This window comes from Anomaloglossus baeobatrachus, unplaced genomic scaffold (genome assembly GCF_048569485.1).
Source record: "Anomaloglossus baeobatrachus isolate aAnoBae1 unplaced genomic scaffold, aAnoBae1.hap1 Scaffold_4161, whole genome shotgun sequence".
Lineage (NCBI taxonomy): Eukaryota > Metazoa > Chordata > Amphibia > Anura > Aromobatidae > Anomaloglossus > Anomaloglossus baeobatrachus.
In genome coordinates, this window is record NW_027443497.1 from 2,341 (window position 1) to 25,017 (window position 22,677).

The 22,677-nt window shown below is 58.9% G+C and overlaps 1 protein-coding gene across 1 annotated transcript; it reads left to right on the top strand.

Moving 5' to 3' along the window:
* Positions 1-2,436: 2,436 nt before the first annotated feature.
* On the top strand, positions 2,437-18,724 carry LOC142278245 (kinesin-like protein KIF17; the record flags this gene model as incomplete). The annotated part of the gene is given in 8 exon segments (XM_075332654.1): positions 2,437-2,549; positions 3,487-3,605; positions 3,812-4,043; positions 5,024-5,282; positions 5,366-5,430; positions 9,498-9,524; positions 9,526-9,616; positions 18,439-18,724. Coding segments are annotated over 8 exon segments (1,097 nt in total), but the record flags the coding sequence as incomplete, so codon positions are not given.
* Between the last annotated feature and the right edge of the window lie 3,953 nt (positions 18,725-22,677).

Genomic DNA, 22,677 nt, shown 5'->3' on the forward strand with positions numbered 1-22,677 from the left:
ACGGGCCACCATTACTCCCCACACACGGGCCACCATTACTCCCCCACACACACGGGCCACCATTACTCCCCACACACGGGCCACCATTACTCCCCCACACACACGGGCCACTATTACTCCCCACACACGGGCCACCATTACTCCCCACACATACAGACCACCACTACCAGACACACACAGGCCACCATTTCCTTTTCCCCTCCCCAGGCCACCATTACCCCCCACAAGCCACGATTATTCCTCACAGGCCTGTAGATAGAGTTCTGCGGGACGGAGGGGGCACCTCCACAGTTGTCACTATCAGGCCTGGTCAGACAGTCGGGCTTTCGTTACCGTGTGTCAGTATAGATGTGAGCTAAACACAGGGCACTGACACATTGTAGCAAACCCTGCATATAACAGCGTATGACGATGCAGGTGACTACAGATCACCGCGATCTCGGATTCCTCACAGTGTAATATGATTACTGTAGAGAGAAAACGATCGGATCAGAACAAGAACCGGTGTAATCCTCCAGAACATTTCCAGCCGTCCCCTGCGCTCCACAAGTGTCCGCACCAAAACATGCAGCAGCATCCGCCGACTCGTGTTTTCCTGTTTCTCCACATTTCATGCGTTTTTGTTGCAGATTTTTTCTTGCATTCTCGTTCTTATAGAAGAATAAAGAGAAAAAAACGCGTAATCCAGTAGAGACGGTGATCACACCGGGCGGAGGCTGCACGGGGCGGAGGCTGCACGGGGGAGGAGGCTGCACGGGGGCGGAGGCTGCACGGGGGAGGAGGCTGCACGGGGGCACCACGGGGGCAAAGGCGGCTGCACGGGGGCACCACGGGGGCGAAGGCGGCACGGGGGCGGAGGCTGCACGGGGGCACCATGGGGGCGGAGCCTGCACGGGGGCGGAGGCTGCACGGGGCGGAGGCTGCACGGGGGCGGAGACTGCACGGGGGCAGAGGCTGCACGGAGGCACCACGGGGGCGAAGGCGGCACAGGGGCGGAGACTGCACGGGGGCAGAGGCTGCACGGGGGGAACCACGGGAGCGGAGGCTGCACGGGGGGCACCACGGTGGCGGAGGCTGCACGGGGGCGGAGGCTGCACGGGGGCGGAGGCGGCACGGGGGCGAAGGCGGCACGGGGGCGAAGGCGGCGCAGGCGCGCATGGGGGCGGAGGCTGCACGGGGGGCACCATGGGGGCGAAGGCGGCACGGAGGTGCATGCGGCAAGGGGGGCAGAGGCGGCACGAGGCGGAGGCGGCACGGGGCGGAGGCGGCACGTGGAGCGGAGGTGGCTCGGGGGTGGAGGCGCAGGCGGCACGGGGGCGCAGGCACCTGGCACGAACTGGCTTTCATTTATGCTACTTGGTATTAATGGGCTTAAATTGGCTGGCGCAGAGGCTCAGTGGTGGGCACTGCGGAGGCTCAGTGGTGGGCACTGCGGAGGCTCAGTGGTGGGCGGTGCAGGGGCTCAGTGGTGGGCGGTGCGGGGGCTCAGTGGTGGGCGGTGCGGGGGCTCAGTGGTGGGCGGTGCGGGCGCTCAGTGGTGGGCGGTGCAGAGGCTCAGTGGTGGGCGGTGCAGAGGCTCAGTGGTGGCGATGTGGAGCGGCTCAGTGGTGGGCACTGCAGAGGCTCAGTGGTGGGGCGATGTGGAGGCTCAGTGCTGGGTGGCGCAGAGGCTCAGTGGTGGGCACCTGCGGAAGCTCAGTGGTGGGCGGTGCAGGGGCTCAGTGGTGGGCAGTGCGGAGGCTCAGTGGTGGGCACTGCGGAAGCTCAGTGGTGGGGCAGTGCAGGGGGCTCAGTGGTGGGCGATGTGGAGGCTCAGTGGTGGGCGGTGCGGAGGCTCAGTGGTGGGCGGTGCGGAAGCTCAGTGGTGGGCGGTGCGGAAGCTCAGTGGTGGGCGGTGCGGGGGGCTCAGTGGTGGGCGGTGCGGAGGCTCAGTGGTGGGCGGTGCGGAAGCTCAGTGGTGGGCGGTGCGGAAGCTCAGTGGTGGGGCGGTGCGGAGGCTCAGTGGTGGGCGGTGCAGGGGCTCAGTGGTGGGCGGTGCAGGGGCTCAGTGGTGGGTTTTGCAGTGCTGGGGTCCGGGGCTCATCTTCCAGGGCTCCGTGTTTCTCCTTGTCTTTGCGTTCATTTCCTCCGGTTTCTTCCACGGTACGGTAGATTGTGAGCTCCGCTGCGCACAGCGATGATCTGGTCTGTACAGCGCCACGGAATATGATGGCGCTATATAAGCAATATAAACTACAACAGGGTCACATGCAGCTTTTTTTTTTGTTTTCCCCCAAATATCACCTTTTGTGCCCCCCATTCCCTCACAGACTGCAGCTTGTGAGCAGGAGCTGCGCTCCTCCTGGTGTCTATTGTACGGTGTTACTCTAATGTCTCACATTGTCTGTACAGCGCCGCGGAATATGCTGGCGCTATAGAATAAAACTATTATTATAGTCAGGAGCCAAGTGCTCGCGACATCACACCTCACAAGAGCTTGTGCTCTCTCCACAGAGGCCAGTATTAACGGAGGAGGCTCCGGGGCCACAACACAGGGACCAGAGAACCAGGTACGTACAGAAACAAGCAGCGCAGGCGCGAGCCCAGACCGGGACAGCGCAGGCGCGAGCCCAGACCACCGGGACAGCGCAGGCGCGAGCCCAGACCACCGGGATAGCGCAGGCGCGAGCCCAGACCACCGGGATAGCGCAGGCGCGAGCCCAGACCGGGACAGAGAAGGCATGAACCTAGACAGGGACTGTATATATATATATATATATATATATATATATATATATATATATATATATATATATATATATATATATATATATATATATATATATTATATATATATATATATATATACATATACATACATACACATACATACACATACATACACATACATACATACACACAAACACACATTCACATTCACTGCACACAGCTGATCCGCTCTGCAGATCTGGGATGTTCAGTCACTTCTGTCCTGTGCAGGGAGGGCCCCGGATGTTCAGTCACTTCTGTCCTGTGCAGGGAGGGCCCCGGGTCCCGGATGTTCAGTCACTTCTGTCCTGTGCAGGGAGGGCCCCGGGTCCTGGGATGTTCAGTCACTTCTGTCCTGTGCAGGGAGGGTCCCCGGATGTTCAGTCACTTCTGTCCTGTGCAGGGAGGGCCCCCGGGGTCCCGGATGTTCAGTCACTTCTGTCCTGTGCAGGGAGGGCCCCGGGTCCTGGGATGTTCAGTCACTTCTGTCCTGTGCAGGGAGGGGCCCCGGGTCCTGGGATGTTCAGTCACTTCTGTCCTGTGCAGGGAGGGTCCCGGATGTTCAGTCACTTCTGTCCTGTGCAGGGAGGGCCCCGGATGTTCAGTCACTTCTGTCCTGTGCAGGGAGGGCCCCGGGTCCCGGATGTTCAGTCACTTCTGTCCTGTGCAGGGAGGGCCCCGGGTCCCGGATGTTCGCACATTCACCGTGTCCTCTGCTCCTCTTCTCTGCACACTCAGGTGTCCGTCCATCTCCGCAGCATTACAGGAGAATCCCTGGGGGTGGATTCTGCGTCCAGCACTCTCATCCCCCCGCAGGAGACCTCGCGGTCGGTTAGCCCCCAGCAGGTGCTCGCCAGGTGAGAGGATCATTCCTGTACACAGCGGTGTCAGCAGCCCCCCGATGCCACACACTGCAGGGAGCGGGTGGGATCCTAATATCACTCTACTACTTCTGCCCCCTTTAGTGATTATTGGGGTCTCTCCGCAGGAAAGCCGCACAGCTCAGAGCTTTCCTGTCCTGACGGGTTCCTATACACTAATCCTGAGGGGGCTGCGGTTTTAGGTTGCAGATGCTGGAGCAGCAGGTGGTCGGAGGGGAACAGGCCAAAAACAAGGACCTGAAGGAAAAACAGAAGCGCAGGAAGAAGTACGCGGACGAGCGGAAAAAGGAGCTGATCGCGGCCCTGCAAAACGTGGACGAAGACAGCAGCGACCGCACGCTGCTCAATGTGTACGAGTCTATCCAGGAGGAGCTGCAGGCCAAAAGCAAACATCTGGAGAAGATCCAGAAGAAGGTGAGCGTTATGGTGGAAGGAGCTGGCACGCGGGTACACACAGCACGGTATGCCGGAGCCGGCACGCACACAGCACGGTATGTCGGAGCCGGCACGCACACAGCACGGTATGCTGGAGCCGGCACACACACAGCACGGTATGCCGGAGCCGGCACGCACACAGCACGGTATGCTGGAGCCGGCACGCGGGTGCACACAGCACGGTATGCCGGAGCCGGGCACGCACACAGCACGGTATGCCGGAGCCGGCACGCACACAGCACGGTATGCTGGAGCCGGCACCGCGGGTGCACACAGCACGGTATGCCGGAGCCGGCACGCACACAGCACGGTATGCCGGAGCCGGCACGCACACAGCACGGTATGCTGGAGCCGGCACGCGGGTGCACACAGCACGGTATGCCGGAGCCGGCACACACACAGCACGGTATGCCGGAGCCGGCACGCACACAGCACGGTATGCTGGAGCCGGCACGCGGGTGCACACAGCACGGTATGCCGGAGCCGGCACGCACACAGCACGGTATGCCGGAGCCGGCACGCACACAGCACGGTATGCTGGAGCCGGCACGCGGGTGCACACAGCACGGTATGCCGGAGCCGGCACGCACACAGCACGGTATGCCGGAGCCGGCACGCACACAGCACGGTATGCTGGAGCCGGCACGCGGGTGCACACAGCACGGTATGCCGGAGCCGGCACGCACACAGCACGGTATGCCGGAGCCGGCACGCACACAGCACGGTATGCTGGAGCCGGCACGCGGGTGCACACAGCATGGTATGCCGGAACCGGCATGTGGGTACACACAGCACGGTATGCCGGAACCGGCATGCGGGTACACACAGCACGGTATGCCGGAGCACACAGCATGGTATGCCAGAGCCGGTACGCACACAGCACGGTATGCCGGAGCCGGCTCTGTAGATGCGCCACCCTTCATTCACTTCTCCAGCCTCACGTCTCCTCTATATCACAGCTGAAGGCGGCAGATATCGAGATCGAAGACCTGCACTCAGAGTTTGAGCGTGACCGAGACGATTACTTGGTGACCATAAGACGCCAGGAGAGGGATCTGCTCCTCTTCCAGCAGATCCTGGAGCAGATCCAGCCGCTCATCCGGAGAGACTGCAATTACAGCAACCTGGACAAGATCAGGAGGGAGGCGTCATGGGACGAGGACGCCGGCAGCTGGAAGATCCCCGAAATCACCGTCCACAAAACCAGCCTCCCCTCAGGTAACCGCCGCAGAGTGCGAGACATGCGGTCAGTCACACGGCCATGTCCCTAACCCCACATTGTCATTCCTGCTCCTCTACAGCCCCCGGCCTCCCATCAGCCAAACCCAAGAGGACGCCACCAACTGAGAACGGAGAGCCCCATCTGGTACGTGGCCGGACGAGCCGCCAGCGCTGCGCCATCACACGGGGCGCAGGGTCACCAACGAGGACGAAAGCGAGAAACATCCCGTGTGAGCGGAGGGGAAGGCGTCACTCCCGTGTGATCGGAGGGGAAGGCGTCACTCCCGTGTGATCGGAGGGGAAGGCGTCACTCCCGTGTGTGTCCCGTGTGATCGGAGGGGAAGGCGTCACTCCCGTGTGATCGGAGGGGAAGGCGTCACTCCCGTGTGATCGGAGGGGAAGGCGTCACTCCCGTGTGATCGGAGGGGAAGGCGTCACTCCCGTGTGATCGGAGGGGAAGGCGTCACTCCCGTGTGAGCGGAGGGGAAGGCGTCACTCCCGTGTGAGCGGAGGGGAAAGCGTCACTCCCGTGTGAGCGGAGGGGAAAGCGTCACTCCCGTGTGTGATCGGAGGGGGAAGGCGTCACTCCCGTGTGATCGGAGGGGGAAGGCGTCACTCCCGTGTGATCGGAGGGGGAAGCGTCACTCCCGTGTGATCGGAGGGGGAAGCGTCACTCCCGTGTGAGCGGAGGGGAAGGCGTCACTCCCGTGTGAGCGGAGGGGAAGGCGTCACTCCCGTGTGTGTCCCGTGTGTTCGGAGGGGAAGGTGTCACTCCCGTGTGATCGGAGGGGGAAGGCGTCACTCCCGTGTGTGTCCCGTGTGATCGGAGGGGAAGGCGTCACTCCCGTGTGTGTCCCGTGTGATCGGAGGGGAAGGCGTCACTCCCGTGTGATCGGAGGGGAAGGCGTCACTCCCGTGTGTGTCCCGTGTGATCGGAGGGGAAGGCGTCACTCCCGTGTGTGTCCCGTGTGATCGGAGGGGAAGGCGTCACTCCCATGTGATCGGAGGGGAAGGTGTCACTCCCGTGTGTGTCCTGTGTGATCGGAGGGGAAGGCGTCACTCCCGTGTGTGTCCTGTGTGATCGGAGGGGAAGGCGTCACTCCCATGTGATCGGAGGGGAAGGTGTCACTCCCGTGTGTGTCCTGTGTGATCGGAGGGGAAGGTGTCACTCCCGTGTGTGTCCCGTGTGATCGGAGGGGAAGGTGTCACTCCCGTGTGTGTCCCGTGTGATCAGAGGGGAAGGCGTCACTCCCGTGTGTGTCCCGTGTGATCAGAGGGAAGGCGTGACTCCCGTGTGTGTCCCGTGTGATCGGAGGGGAAGGTGTCACTCCCCGTGTGGTGTCCCGTGTGATCGGAGGGGAAGGCGTCACTCCGTGTGTGTGTCCCGGTGTGTCGTGATCGGAGGGGAAGGCGTCACTCCCGTGTGATCGGAGGGGAAGGCGTCACTCCCGTGTGTGTCCCGTGTGATCGGAGGGGAAGGCGTCACTCCCGTGTGTGTCCCATGTGATCGGAGGGGAAGGCGTCACTCCCGTGTGATCGGAGGGGAAGGCGTCACTCCCGTGTGATCGGAGGGGAAGGTGTCACTCCCGTGTGTGTCCCGTGTGATCGGAGGGGAAGGCGTCACTCCCGTGTGATCGGAGGGGAAGGTGTCACTCCCGTGTGTGTCCCGTGTGATCGGAGGGGAAGGCGTCACTCCCGTGTGATCGGAGGGGGAAGGCGTCACTCCCATGTGATCGGAGGGGAAGGTGTCACTCCCGTGTGTGTCCCGTGTGATCGGAGGGGAAGGTGTCACTCCCGTGTGTGTCCCGTGTGATCGGAGGGGAAGGTGTCACTCCCGTGTGTGTCCCGTGTGATCGGAGGGGAAGGCGTCACTCCCGTGTGATCGGAGGGGAAGGCGTCACTCCCGTGTGATCGGAGGGAAAGGCGTCACTCCCGTGTGATCGGAGGGAAAGGCGTCACTCCCGTGTGATCGGAGGGGAAGGCGTCACTCCCGTGTGATCGGAGGGGAAGGCGTCACTCCCGTGTGATTGGAGGGGAAGGCGTCACTCCCGTGTGATCGGAGGGGAAGGCGTCACTCCCGTGTGTGTCCCGTGTGATCGGAGGGAAGGCGTCACTCCCGTGTGTGTCCCGTGTGATCGGAGGGGAAGGCGTCACTCCCGTGTGATAGGAGGGGAAGGTGTCACTCCCGTGTGTGTCCCGTGTGATCGGAGGGGAAGGTGTCACTCCCGTGTGTGTCCCGTATGATCAGAGGGGAAGGCGTCACTCCCCCGTGTGTGTCCCGTGTGATCGGAGGGGAAGGCATCACTCCCGTGTGTGTCCCGTGTGATCGGAGGGGAAGGCGTCACTCCCGTGTGTGTCCCGTATGATCGGAGGGGAAGGCGTCACTCCCGTGTGTGTCCCGTGTGATCGGAGGGGAAGGTGTCACTCCCGTGTGTGTCCCGTGTGATCGGAGGGGAAGGCGTCACTCCCGTGTGTGTCCCGTGTGATCGGAGGGGAAGGCGTCACTCCCGTGTGTGTCCCGTGTGATCGGAGGGGAAGGCGTCACTCCCGTGTGATCGGAGGGGAAGGTGTCACTCCCGTGTGTGTTCTGTGTGATCGGAGGGGAAGGCGTCACTCCCGTGTGATCGGAGGGGAAGGGCGTCACTCCCGTGTGATCGGAGGGGAAGGCGTCACTCCCGTGTGATCGGAGGGGAAGGCGTCACTCCCGTGTGATCGGAGGGGAAGGCGTCACTCCCGTGTGATCGGAGGGGAAGGCGTCACTCCCCGTGTGATCGGAGGGGAAGGCGTCACTCCCGTGTGTGTCCCGTGTGATCGGAGGGGAAGGCGTCACTCCCGTGTGTGTCCCCGTGTGATCGGAGGGGAAGGCGTCACTCCCGTGTGTGTCCCGTGTGATCGGAGGGGAAGGCGTCACTCCCGTGTGTGTCCCGTGTGATCGGAGGGGAAGGCGTCACACACTCACACAATGTGGTGTTTGTCGTAGGGCGAGGACCGTGTTTGTGGTAGGGCGAGGGCCGTGTTTGCGGTGGGGCGAGGGCCGTGTTTGCGGTGGGGCGAGGGCCGTGTTTGCGGTGGGGCGAGGGGCCGTGTTTGCGGTGGGGCGAGGGCCGTGTTTGCGGTGGGGCGAGGGCCGCGTTTGCGGTGGGGCGAGGGCCGCGTTTGCCCCCCGGCACAGGCTGTTTTGCTCTGGTGGGGGCGACTCCTTTTTACAGGACACAATTCATGATCTGATCTACTGTTATAGGGAATCTGTCACCAGGTTTTTTTCCCCATCTGAGATCAGCACAATGTACGGATGGAGCCCCTGATTCCAGCGATGTGTCACTTACTGAGCTGTGTGCTGTATCCTCTGCTGCAGATCCAGCAGTTATACATAAATATGCTGGACTACCTGCAGCAGCCAAGTAGTCCTGTAATGATAATCTCCTGCTGATTAAACTGTGATTTTACCAGAACCACACTAAGCAGCCCAGTAAGTGACACATCGCTGGAATCAGGGTCTCTGCCCTTACATTATGCCACTTTCAGATTAGGTAGCGAAAATCTGGTGACAGATTCCCTTTAAGAGATGCGTCATGAAGGCGAGCCTCGTCCATGTGCTGTTAGGGCATCGTAGCCCGGGTGCCATGAGGCCAACTCCAGCTATCCCTGCATCACACGGACGGCCATGTAATACTATACCACAACCGCAGGTATGTCTGTGAGACCGCTGCATGTCATAGCGACCATGTAACGTCATGATCAGTGCGGTGTCAGTGTGCAAGAGCATATGGCGGCCCCCCAGCAATACATTGTCAGGACCCTCTGGCTGCTCTTCCATTATTCTGTGCAGAAATGCTATGCGGCCCCTAGCTGTCTGGAGATCTTACTGGCTGCAAAATAAAACTGCATCCCCCGTACACAACAGCCCCCGTGCCCCCGCACAGTGCCCCCCCCCCGTGCCCCCGCACACAGTGCCCCCCCCATGCCCCCGCACACAGTGCCCCCCCCGTGCCCCCGCACACAGTGCCTCCCCGTGCCCCCGCACACAGTGCCCCCCCCGTGCCCCCGCACATAGCGCCCCCCCCACACAGTGACCCCCCCCGTGCCCCCGCACACAGTGCCCCCCCCCATGCCCCCGCACACAGTGCCCCCCCCCCCATGCCCCCGCACACAGCACCCCCCATACACACAGCGCTGATATCTACTATAGCCCATATATAATTCTCTTCTCAGGGGGAGGACAGATACAGGACCATGCTCAGCAAAAAGCGACAGCGAGAACCTGGCCAGCAACTACTTCAGATCCAAGCGTGCCAGCCAGATCCTCAGCAGTGACCCCATGAAGAGCCTGGGTGAGTGCCCCCCGTCCAGAGCCCCCAGCATAGGACCTGGGTGCAGCATGCCGGGAGTCTCCTGGGCAGAGCACGCCGGAGGGAGGGGGGTCCCCTGGGCAGAGCACGCCGGAGGGAGGGGGGTTCCCTGGGCAGAGCACGCCGGAGGGAGGGTGGTCCCCTGGGCAGAGCACGCCGGAGGAGGGGGGGTTCCCTGGGCAGAGCACGCCGGAGGGAGGGTGGTCCCCTGGGCAGAGCACGCCGGAGGGAGGGGGGTCCCCTGGGCAGAGCACGCCGGAGGGAGGGGGGTCCCCTGGGCAGAGCACGCCGGAGGGAGGGGGTCCCCTGGGCAGAGCACGCCGGAGGGAGGGGGGTCCCCTGGGAAGAGCACGCCGGAGGGAGGGGGGTCCCCTGGGCAGAGCACGCCGGAGGTTCATATACTAGCAGTGATAGGTAGCAAAGGAAGATGGAACTCCCCGCGCCAATGGAGGTCATGTACATGTCAGGAGACTCGTGCAGCTAATGCTGGGCTGGTGCAATACAGCCAGCGGGTGCAGGGAGAAAAGAGGAGGAAGGAGAGAAGAGGAAGGAGAGAAGAGGAAGGAGAGAAGAGGAAGGAGAGAAGAGGAAGGAGAGAAGAGGAAGGAGAGAAGAGGAAGGAGAGAAGAGGAAGGAGAGAAGAGGAAGGTTCCTAAAATTCAGACCCTGTGGACATTTGGCATCTAATGTGAGGATCCAGCGGTGACCTTCCTTTCCTCCTTCAGTTTTTATTGACTTGAAAAAGTCAGGACTCCTAAAAGAGGAGGCGATTGGCGAGAACATGAGACCCCCCCCAGAGAACATGATGCCCCCCAGAAAACATGAGACTCCCCCCAGAAAACATGAGACTCCCCCCAGAGAACATGAGACTCCCCCCAGAGAACATGAGACTCCCCCCAGAGAACATGAGACTCCCCCCAGAGAACATGAGACTCCCCCAGAGAACATGAGAACCCCCCAGAGAACATGAGAACCCCCCAGAGAACATGAGACTCCCCCCAGAGAACATGAGACCCCCCAGAGAACATGATGCCCCCCAGAGAACATGAGACCCCCCCCAGAGAACATGATGCCCCCCCCCAGAGAACATGATGCCCCCCAGAGAACATGAGACCCCCCCCCCAGAGAACATGAGACTCCCCCCAGAGAACATGAGACTCCCCCCCCAGAGAACATGAGACTCCCCCCAGAGAACATGAGACCCCCCCAGAGAAACATGATGCCCCCCCAGAGAACATGAGACCCCCCCCAGAGAACATGATGCCCCCCCCCAGAGAACATGATGCCCCCCAGAGAACATGAGACCCCCCCCCAGAGAACATGAGACTCCCCCCAGAGAACATGAGACTCCCCCCCAGAGAACATGAGACTCCCCCCAGAGAACATGATGCCCCCCAGAGAACATGATACCCCCCAGAGAACATGAGACTCCCCCCCAGAGAATATGAGACCCCCCCCAGAGAACATGAGACTCCCCCCAGAGAATATGAGACCCCCCCAGAGAACATGAGACCCCCCCAGAGAACATGAGACTCCCCCCAGAGAACATGAGACCCCCCCAGAGAACATGAGACCCCCCCTAGAGAACATGAGACCCCCCCCAGAGAACATGAGACTCCCCCCAGAGAACATGAGACTCCCCCCAGAGAACATGAGACTCCCCCCAGAGAACATGAGACTCCCCCCCAGAGAACATGAGACCCCCCCAGAGAACATGAGACCCCCCCAGAGAACATGAGACTCCCCCAGAGAACATGAGAACCCCCCAGAGAACATGATGCCCCCCAGAGAACATGAGACCCCCCCAGAGAACATGAGACTCCCCCCAGAGAACATGAGACCCCCCCCAGAGAACATGAGACCCCCCCCAGAGAACATGAGACCCCCCCCCCCCAGAGAACATGAGACCCCCCTCCCCAGAGAACAAGAGACCCCCCCCCAGAGAACATGAGACCTCCCCCGGCAGAGAACATGAGACCCCCCCCCAGAGAACATGAGACCCCCCCCCCCAGAGAACATGAGACCCCCCCCAGAGAACATGAGACCCCCCCCCCCCCAGCAGAGAACATGAGACTCCCCCCAGAGAACATGAGACCCCCCAGAGAACATGAAACCCCCCCAGAGAACATGAGAACCCCCCAGAGAACATGAGAACCCCCCAGAGAACATGATGCCCCCCAGAGAACATGAGACCCCCCCCCAGAGAACATGAGACCCCCCCCAGAGAACATGAGACCCCCCCCCCCCAGAGAACATGAGACCCCCCCCCAGAGAACATGAGACTCCCCCCCAGAGAACATGAGACCCCCCCCCAGAGAACATGAGACTCCCCCCAGAGAACATGAGACCCCCCCCAGAGAACATGAGACCCCCCCCAGAGAACATGAGACCCCCCCCCAGAGAACATGAGACCCCCCCCCAGAAAACATGAGACCCCCCCAGAGAACATGAGACCCCCCAGAGAACATGAGACCCCCCCCAGAGAACATGAGACTCCCCCCAGAGAACATGAGACCCCCCCCCAGAGAACATGAGACCCCCCCCAGAGAACATGAGACCCCCCCCCCCAGAGAACATGAGACCCCCCCCCCAGAGAACATGAGACTCCCCCCAGAGAACATGAGACCCCCCCCAGAGAACATGAGACTCCCCCCAGAGAACATGAGACCCCCCCCAGAGAACATGAGACCCCCCCCAGAGAACATGAGACCCCCCCCCAGAGAACATGAGACCCCCCCCCAGAAAACATGAGACCCCCCCAGAGAACATGAGACCCCCCCCCCCCCCCCCCCCCCCCCCCCCCCCCCCCCCCCCCCCCCCCCCCCCCCCCCCCCCCCCCCCCCCCCCCCCCCCCCCCCCCCCCCCCCCCCCCCCCCCCCCCCCCCCCAGAGAACATGAGACCCCCCCAGAGAACATGAGACTCCCCCCAGAGAACATGAGACCCCCCCCCAGAGAACATGAGACCCCCCCAGAGAACGAGACCCCCCCCAGAGAACATGAGACCCCCCCAGAGAACATGATGCCCCCCAGAGAACATGAGACTCTTCCCAGAGAACATGAGAACCCCTCAGAGAACATGAGACCCCCCCCCCAGAGAACATGAGACTCCCCCCAGAGAACATGAGACGACCCCCCCCAGAGAACATGAGACCCCCCCCAGAGAACATGAGACCCCCCCCCAGAGAACATGAGACCCCCCCAGAGAACATGAGACCCCCCCCAGAGAACATGAGACCCCCCCCCAGAGAACATGAGACCCCCCCAGAAAACATGAGACCCCCCCAGAGAACATGAGACCCCCCAGAGAACATGAGACCCCCCCCAGAGAACATGAGACTCCCCCCAGAGAACATGAGACCCCCCCCCAGAGAACATGAGACCCCCCCAGAGAACGAGACCCCCCCAGAGAACATGAGACCCCCCCAGAGAACATGATGCCCCCCCAGAGAACATGAGACTCTTCCCAGAGAACATGAGAACCCCTCAGAGAACATGAGACCCCCCCCCCAGAGAACATGAGACTCCCCCCAGAGAACATGAGACGACCCCCCCCAGAGAACATGAGACCCCCCCCAGAGAACATGAGACCCCCCCCCAGAGAACATGAGACCCCCCCCCAGAGAACATGAGACCCCCCTCCCCAGAGAACATGAGACCCCCCTCCCCAGAGAACAAGAGACCCCCCCCCCAGAGAACATGAGACCCCCCCCCGGCAGAGAACATGAGACCCCCCCTGGCAGAGAACATGAGACCCCCCCCCAGAGAACATGGGACCCCCCCCCAGAGAACATGAGACCCCCCCCCGGCAGAGAACATGAGACCCCCCCCCCGGCAGAGAACATGAGACTCCCCCAGAGAACATGAGACCCCCCAGAGAACATGAAACCCCCCCCAGAGAACATGAGAACCCCCCAGAGAACATGAGAACCCCCCAGAGAACATGATGCCCCCCAGAGAACATGAGACCCCCCCCAGAGAACATGAGACCCCCCCCCCCAGAGAACATGAGACCCCCCCCCCAGAGAACATGAGACTCCCCCCAGAGAACATGAGACTCCCCCCAGAGAACATGAGACCCCCCCCCCAGAGAACATGAGACCCCCCCCCAGAGAACATGAGACCCCCCCCCAGAGAACATGAGACCCCCCCCCAGAGAACATGAGACCCCCCCCAGGGAACATGAGACCCCCCAGAGAACATGAGACCCCCCCCAGAGAACATGAGACTCCCCCCAGAGAACATGAGACTCCCCCCAGAGAACATGAGACCCCCCCCCCAGAGAACATGAGACCCCCCCAGAGAACGAGACCCCCCCAGAGAACATGAGACCCCCCAGAGAACATGATGCCCCCCAGAGAACATGAGACTCTTCCCAGAGAACATGAGAACCCCTCAGAGAACATGAGACCCCCCCAGAGAACATGAGAACCCCCCCCAGAGAACATGAGACCCTCCCCCAGAGAACGAGACCCCCCCAGAGAACGAGACCCCCCCAGAGAACATGAGACCCCCCCAGAGAACATGATGCCCCCCAGAGAACATGAGACTCCCCCCAGAGAACATGAGACTCCCCCCAGAGAACATGAGAACCCCCCAGAGAACATGAGACCCCCCCCCAGAGAACATGAGACCCCCCCCCCAGAGAACATGAGACCCCCCCCAGAGAACATGAGACTCCCCCCAGAGAACATGAGACTCCCCCCAGAGAACATGAGACCCCCCCAGAGAACATGAGACCCCCCCTAGAGAACATGAGACCCCCCCCAGAGAACATGAGACCCCCCCAGAGAACATGAGACACCCCCCCAGAGAACATGAGACACCCCCCCAGAGAACATGAGACCCCCCAGAGAACATGAGACCCCCCCAGAGAACATGAGACCCCCCCCAGAGAACATGAGACCCCCCCAGAGAACATGAGACACCCCCCCAGATAACATGAGACCCCCCCAGAGAACATGAGACACCCCCCCAGATAACATGAGACCCCCCCAGAGAACATGAGACACCCCCCCCAGATAACATGAGACCCCCCCAGAGAACATGAGACACCCCCCCAGAGAACATCAGACACCCCCCCCAGAGAACATCAGACATTCCCCCCAGAGAACATGAGACCCCCAGGTAGGCTTGTTAGCTCCTCACATTAGATGGTAATTGCCCCCCGGGTGTGACTCTTCGGACTCTGGCTTCTTGCGGTGCACGTTGTGACCCATGCTCTTTCCTGCTCACACTATTATGATATAGTTTCCGGTCATGTGACCTGTTGTATAGACTCGTTACCCAGAAACACGTCCGGGTATACCACATCATGGAAGATCACCGCGTATAATGAAGGAGAAGGAAATGCAGTTTCCTATTACCGGAGGATTGTGCTGCACCCCTCACTCTCCTCTCTTCTCTCTCCTCTCCTTCCTCCTCCCTCTCTCCTCTCCTTCTTCTCTCTCCTCTCCTTCCTCCTCTGTCTCCTCTCCCTCTCTATCTCTCTCCTTCCTCCTCTCTCTCTCCTTCCTCCCCTTCCTCCTCTCTCTCCTGTCCTTCCTCCTCTCTCTCCTGTCCTTCCTCCCCTTCCTCCTCTCTCTCCTGTCCTTCCTCCTCTCTCTCCTGTCCTTCCTCCTCTCTCTCCTGTCCTTCCTCCCCTTCCTCCTCTCTCTCCTGTCCTTCCTCCTCTCTCTCCTGTCCTTCCTCCTCTCTCTCTCTCCTTCCTCCCCTTCCTCCTCTCTCTCCTTCCTCCCCTTCCTCCTCTCTCTCCTTCCTCCTCTCTCTCTCTCCTTCCTCCTCTCTCTCTCTCCTTCCTCCTCTCTCTCTCCTTCCTCCTCTCTCTCTCTCTCTCCTTCCTCCTCTCTCTCTCCTTCCTCTCTCTCTCTCCTTCCTCCTCTCTCTCTCTCGCTTTCTCTCTCTCCTTCCTCCTCTCTCCTCTCCTTCCTCCTCTCTCTCTCTCCTTCCTCCTCTCTCTCTCCTTCCTCCTCTCTCTCTCTCTCCTTCCTCCTCTCTCTCTCTCTCCTTCCTCCTCTCTCTCTCGCTTTCTCTCTCTCCTTCCTCCTCTCTCCTCTCCTTCCTCCTCTCTCTCTCCTTCCTCCTCTCTCTCTCCTTCCTCCTCTCTCTCTCCTTCCTCCTCTCTCTCTCCTTCCTCCTCTCTCTCTCTCCCTCTCTCTCCTCTCCTTCCTCCTCTCTCTCTATCCTCCCTCTTTAGTATATACGGCATATGTCCCCCCCACCAGTATATACGGCATGTTTCCCCCCACCAGTAGATACGGCATGTGTCTCCCCCACCAGTAGATACGGCATGTGTCTCCCCCACCAGTAGATACGGCATGTTTCCCCCCCCACCAGTAGATACGGCATGTGTCCCCCCCACCAGTAGATACGGCATGTTTCCCCCCACCAGTATATACGATATGTGTCTCCCCCACCAGTAGATACAGCATGTGTCCCCCCCACCAGTATATACGGCATGTTTCCCCCCACCAGTAGATACGGCATGTGTCTCCCCCACCAGTAGATACGGCATGTTTCCCCCCACCAGTAGATACGGCATGTTTCCCCCCACCAGTAGATACGGCATGTTTCCCCCCACCAGTAGATACGGCATGTGTCCCCCCCCACCAGTAGATACGGCATGTGTCCCCCCCACCAGTAGATACGGCATGTTTCCCCCCACTAGTATATACGGCATGTTTCCCCCCACCAGTAGATACGGCATGTGTCCCCCCCACCAGTAGATACGGCATGTGTCCCCCACCAGTATATACAGCAGCTCCACACACAGCGGGGGCCACGTAATCTCAGCACAGCCACATCTGTGGGGACGTATTCACACTCCACATTCCACTGATTATAATCTGTTGGTGGCACTATTACCGGCTGCAGACGTTCCCCAGGTCTGGAGGAGGACGCACCGGGGCCCATTATCCCGTAGTATGGACACCGGTGTGGCCGTTATCCCGTAGTATGGACGCCGGTGTGGCCGTTATCCCGTAGTATGGACGCCGGTGTGGCCGTTATCCCGTAGTATGGATGCCGGTGTGGCCATTATCCTGTAGTATGGATGCCAGTGTGGCCATTATCCCGTAGTAGGATTGCCGGTGTGGCCATTATCCCGTAGTATGGATGCCGGTGTGGCCATTATCCCGTAGTATGGATGCCGGTGTGGCCATTATCCCGTAGTATGGACGCCGGTGTGGCCATTATCCCATAGTATGGACGCCGGTGTGGCCATTATCCCATAGTATGGACGCCGGTGTGGCCATTATCCCGTAGTATGGACCCCGGTGTGGCCATTATCCCGTAGTATGGACGCCGGTGTGGCCATTATCCCGTAGTATGGACGCCGGTGTGGCCATTATCTTGTAGTATGGATGCCGGTGTGGCCATTATCCCGTAGTATGGATGCCGGTGTGGCCATTATCCCGTAGTATGGACGCCGGTGTGGCCATTATCTTGTAGTATGGACGCCGGTGTGGCCATTATCCCGTAGTATGGACGCCGGTGTGGCCATTATCCCGTAGTATGGACGCCGGTGTGGCCATTATCCCGTAGTATGGACGCCGGTGTGGCCATTATCCCGTAGTATGGACGCCGGTGTGGCCATTATCCCGTAGTATGGACGCCGGTGTGGCCATTATCCCGTAGTATGGACGCCGGTGTGGCCATTATCCCGTAGTATGGATGCCGGTGTGGCCATTATCCCGTAGTATGGATGCCGGTGTGGCCATTATCCCGTAGTATGGATGCCGGTGTGGCCATTATCTTGTAGTATAGACGCCGGTGTGGCCATTATCCCGTAGTATGGATGCCGGTGTGGCCATTATCCCGTAGTATGGATGCCGGTGTGGCCATTATCCCGTAGTATGGATGCCGGTGTGGCCATTATCCCGTAGTATGGATGCCGGTGTGGCCATTATTCCGTAGTATGGATGCCGGTGTGGCCATTATCCCGTAGTATGGATGCCGGTGTGGCCATTATCCCGTAGTATGGATGCCGGTGTGGCCATTATCCCATAGTATGGATGCCGGTGTGGCCATTATCCCGTAGTATGGATGCCGGTGTGGCCATTATCCCGTAGTATGGATGCCGGTGTGGCCATTATCCCGTAGTATGGATGCCGGTGTGGCCATTATCCCGTAGTATGGATGCCGGTGTGGCCATTATCCCGTAGTATGGATGCCGGTGTGGCCATTATCCCGTAGTATGGATGCCGGTGTGGCCATTATCCCGTAGTATGGATGCCGGTGTGGCCATTATCCCGTAGTATGGATGTCGGTGTGGCCATTATCCCGTAGTATGGACGCCGGGGTGGCCATTATCCCGTAGTATGGACGTCGGTGTGGCCATTATCCCGTAGTATGGACGCCGGTGTGGCCATTATCCCGTAGTATGGATGCCGGTGTGGCCATTATCCCGTAGTATGGATGCCGGTGTGGCCATTATCCCGTAGTATGGATGCCGGTGTGGCCATTATCCCATAGTATGGATGCCGGTGTGGCCATTATCCCGTAGTATGGATGCCGGTGTGGCCATTATCCCGTAGTATGGATGCCGGTGTGGCCATTATCCCATAGTATGGATGCCGGTGTGGCCATTATCCCGTAGTATGGATGCCGGTGTGGCCATTATCCCGTAGTATGGACGCCGGTGTGGCCGTTATCCCGTAGTATGGATGCCGGTGTGGCCATTATCCCGTAGTATGGATGCCGGTGTGGCCATTATCCCGTAGTATGGATGCCGGTGTGGCCATTATCCCGTAGTATGGATGCCGGTGTGGCCCCACCATGTGTTACATTTTCGCCTTTTCTCTCCCCAGCATACAGCTCTCCGCTCAACACCTCGCCCACCGTCCTGTCTGCCAGTCTCAGCGCCGTGTCCCCGGTTCTGTCTGTGGATGCGCCCCTCCCCCGACCATTCAGACTGGAGTCCCTGGAGATCCCCACCTCATCTGCTGCCAAAACCAAGCGCAAGAAAAGCAAAAGCCACACAAATCCAGAGGCTTTCTGAACGCTTGTGGAGACCCCCAGAAAGACAGAAGACAATGTATAGAGGACCTCCGGTACGGACGAGGGGATGCTGCTGCACTGCCGCATGGCGAGCAAGAGCTGGGGAAGGGGCAGGTGGGCGGCTTACAGGGGCTTCACCAAGGACAAGGTGACATGGGACAAATGCTTCCTGGACACTAGAGATGGAGCCACACGTCCACAAGAGGCAGCTCCACAGGGGGGCGCTGCACCGGAGGCTGCACACTGCATGTGACCCGTGCATTACTGCTGTATGTGCAAATACATCTCTAAAGAAAGCGTGCAGCCGAGTGTTCTGTGCGTGGCACTCTGTTCTGTGCAGTGCGGCGCCGTGTTGTGCACCAGTCTGTTCTGTGCAGTGCGGCGCCGTGTTGTGCACCAGTCTGTTCTGTGCAGTGCGGCGCCGTGTTGTGCACCAGGCTGCGTTGGTGGCGTAAGCACTGCAGACACCGCTTCTATCAGACGGAGCGGCCCCACCAGAGACGTGTGGGGGAGGGAATGAAGGCAGGAGGGCTGACCGTACGGTGGAGCCACCCTGTGATTACGGTATTTCACTCCCGTGTGTTGGTTGCCCTTGGGTAACAGGCGGCGGTTTCCCTGCCCCTTTGCGTCGTGTCCGGACTGCAGCGATTTCCTGAAGATTGTGTTCATCAGGTTGTTGAATAGTAACATAACAGCAGTGTGAACAGGAGCGGAGACGACGCCTCTGCCGAATTTATATCCACCATAAAGAAGGAAGACGACTCGTCTCCAGATGAAGATTTGTCACGGGAGATCTCACACTTCCAGAGACGTCATGTGCTCCTGAGACTCCCAAGCCGTCACCAACCGCAGAAATCCAGAGAAACGAGGAGGAAAACCCTCGCACTGCCCCCCAACACCGTCCCTGGAGCCCGCCGGCACCGTCCCTGGGGTCCCACCCACATACAGGACACGCCCCCGCCGATATGTGAACCACAGATTGTACACAACCCCCGTAACAAGCTGTCACTGTCACCTGACCCCAAACCAGATCCCCAGCCCATATTTAGGAGCCCAGATTCCCCTCCCCACAGTATTTAGAAGCCCCGATTATCCGCCCTCTCCCAGCATTTATATTTAGAAGCCTCGATCCTCCCCTCCCCCCCACGGTAATTAGAAGCCCAGATTTCACGCCCCCCACACAGTATTTAGAAGCCCAGATTACCCTTCCACGGTATTTAGAAGCCCAGATTCCCCCCCCTCGGTATTTAGAAGCCCTCCTCCCCCCCCCAAGTTACTTAGAAGCCTAGATTCTCCCCCCTTGGTATTTATAAGCCCAAATTCCCCTTCCCCCCCTCGGTATTTAGAAGCCCATATTCCCCCCCCTCCACGGTTATTGGAAGCCCAGATTCCCCCCCACAGCATTTAGAAGCCCAGATCCCCCCTCCCCTCCCCCCGGAGTTTAGAAGGCCAGATACCCGTCACGGGCTATGTAACGATAGTAATGGGGCCCCTAGGCTGGCCCTCAGACTCAAGACACTGCGCTATCCCCTTATGTTTGAGGTAGGCTTGATGGTAGCCAGTGTGACCCTGATCCTGCTCCACCACCCATGGGGCGGCCCGAAAACACAAAACTCTACAGAATCAACATGGACAAGGGAGAATGGAAACTCGTACACACAGCTCTCAAACACAAAAGAGGACTATACATGCGCAGGAGGATAAAGAACCGCACAACAGGGGAACGTCCACACCACTCAAAATGGCAACACAGATCACCATAAACAGGTTCACCACAAAGGCCGGAACCGCTGGAGCTTCTGCTGGAGCTATCATCGGCTCTGAGTAGCAGGATCCAGAATCTTCTATAGGGAGAAGACAGTTGTGATTGGTAATTAGCCCCATGAGCTCTTTGTAGAGTTCACCAGGTGAGCAGCAATTAACTCCTGTGCGACTGAGGAACAGAGCACATGACACAGCCGATGACCGGCTCTGGCTGATCATCTAGGAGACACCAGAACAGAGCCCGATTCCGCCGTGACACCTAATGAGTCAGGACCTGAACAACACATGACAGCCCCCCCCAGTATTTAGAAGCCCAGTGTGGAGACACGGGGTCAGTGGGTGCTCTCGTCCGCAGGCCCGGCTGCCTTTAGAAAGACCGCATAGACCAGGGCTCATGCCAACTGAACGCCCGCACTCCGTACTTGTGGGCAGAACACTACTTAGACAACACAGGGTGCGGGAACCACAATAATTAGACTTTATTGGTCACCAACAAAGGCAAATAACATAAAACCCTATAGTGACAAGCATAGGAAGCTTCATGAGCACAACAAGGTTTGTAGCAAGGTAAGCGACTTGTCCCACCCTGGGTTTCTTCCAGCCGAATCCTAGGATCCTCGGCAATGCTCCTGCACAATATAATCCAGTTTCAGATTCCTTAACTGGTGGTGAAGTGCCTAGGCTGGTACTGGACTTCCAAACAGGGACAAAACCCCTAGATTGAAGCCATGTGCCAAAAGAACAACCTGGTGACTCAGTCACTTTTTATATCTCCTGGGCACGCATTCCAGGGAATGTGGTCTCACCGGATTGGTAAAGTAAGGCTGTGCTCTGATTGGGCGGCATTCCAATTCGCATAGGTAATTCTCCTGTATAAGTCTCCTCTGAGTGAGGTAGACAGAGAGGCTGAGGGGATTTACAGTAAATTAGCAATACACAACCTCAAACTATGAATGGATGAGTCCAGCGGAAAACAAATGACAAACACGAGATACCACACAAAAGGGACCCATATAGTAAATGAACAGAAATGTCCAGCTCACCACTGATGGAGGAGGAATCCTGGGACGGTGCACGGAATGGCAGGCAAATGCACAGCAAGGTAATGAACGAAAATCCAGCATCCAAGTCCAATAAGATAAAAAACTTCCACTTTATTTCACATGGTATAAGATTGGTAAAACCAGTTCAAAACGACATGATCGTGGCATAGAAAAGAAGACGCGTTTCGGACGTGTACCGTCCTTAGTCATCTAACCTAATGAATGAACAGAGGATATATAAAGGCATTGCAACCGGAAATCGCAAGCATTAACGTATCAGCTGGACATCTGAACATACCGAATTAACCTATTAAATGACATGAAACAGCTGATTGACCTGATGCACAAAATGAGACAAAAAAGAAAGGGTCTAATAAATGTTATTAACTCATTCCGCAAGTTTAATCCCATAGGCGTTCTAGTACCCAAGTCACAAATCCACTCGGCCTCCCTTAAACGCAATAAAGACGCAGGATTTCCCCCTCTCTTAGGTAAAGAAATCTGTTGGATTGCATGGACTCTGAAGGAGTCCACATTGCCACTGTGCACACTGATAAAGTGCTGGGAGGCTCCGGAAGGATTTCTACTACTGACATTTTTAATGTCAGAGAAATCCTGCATCTTAATTATTATTATTATTATTATAGCGCCATTTATTCCATGGCACTTTACAAGTGAGAGAGGGTATACGTACAACAATCATTAACAGTACAAGACAGACTGGTATAGGAGGAGAGAGGACCCTACCCGCGAGGGCTCACAGTCTACAGGAGGAGAGAGGACCCTGCCCGCGAGGGCTCACAGTCTACAGGAGGAGAGAGGACCCTGCCCGCGAGGGCTCACAGTCTACAGGAGGAGAGAGGACCCTGCCCGCGAGGTCTCACAGTCTACAGGAGGAGAGAGGACCCTGCCCGCGAGGGCTCACAGTCTACAGGAGCAGAGAGGACCCTGCCCGCGAGGGCTCACAGTCTACAGGAGCAGAGAGGACCCTGCCCGCGAGGGCTCACAGTCTACAGGAGCAGAGAGGACCCTGCCCGCGAGGGCTCACAGTCTACAGGAGCAGAGAGGACCCTGCCCGCGAGGGCTCGCAGTCTACAGGGAATGGGTGATGGTACAATAGGTGAGGACAGAGCTGGTTGCGCAGTGGTGTACTGGACTGAGGGCTATTGTAGGTTGTAGGCTTGTTGGAAGAGGTGGGTCTTGAGGTTCCTCTTGAAGCTTTCCACGGTAGTGGAGAGTCTG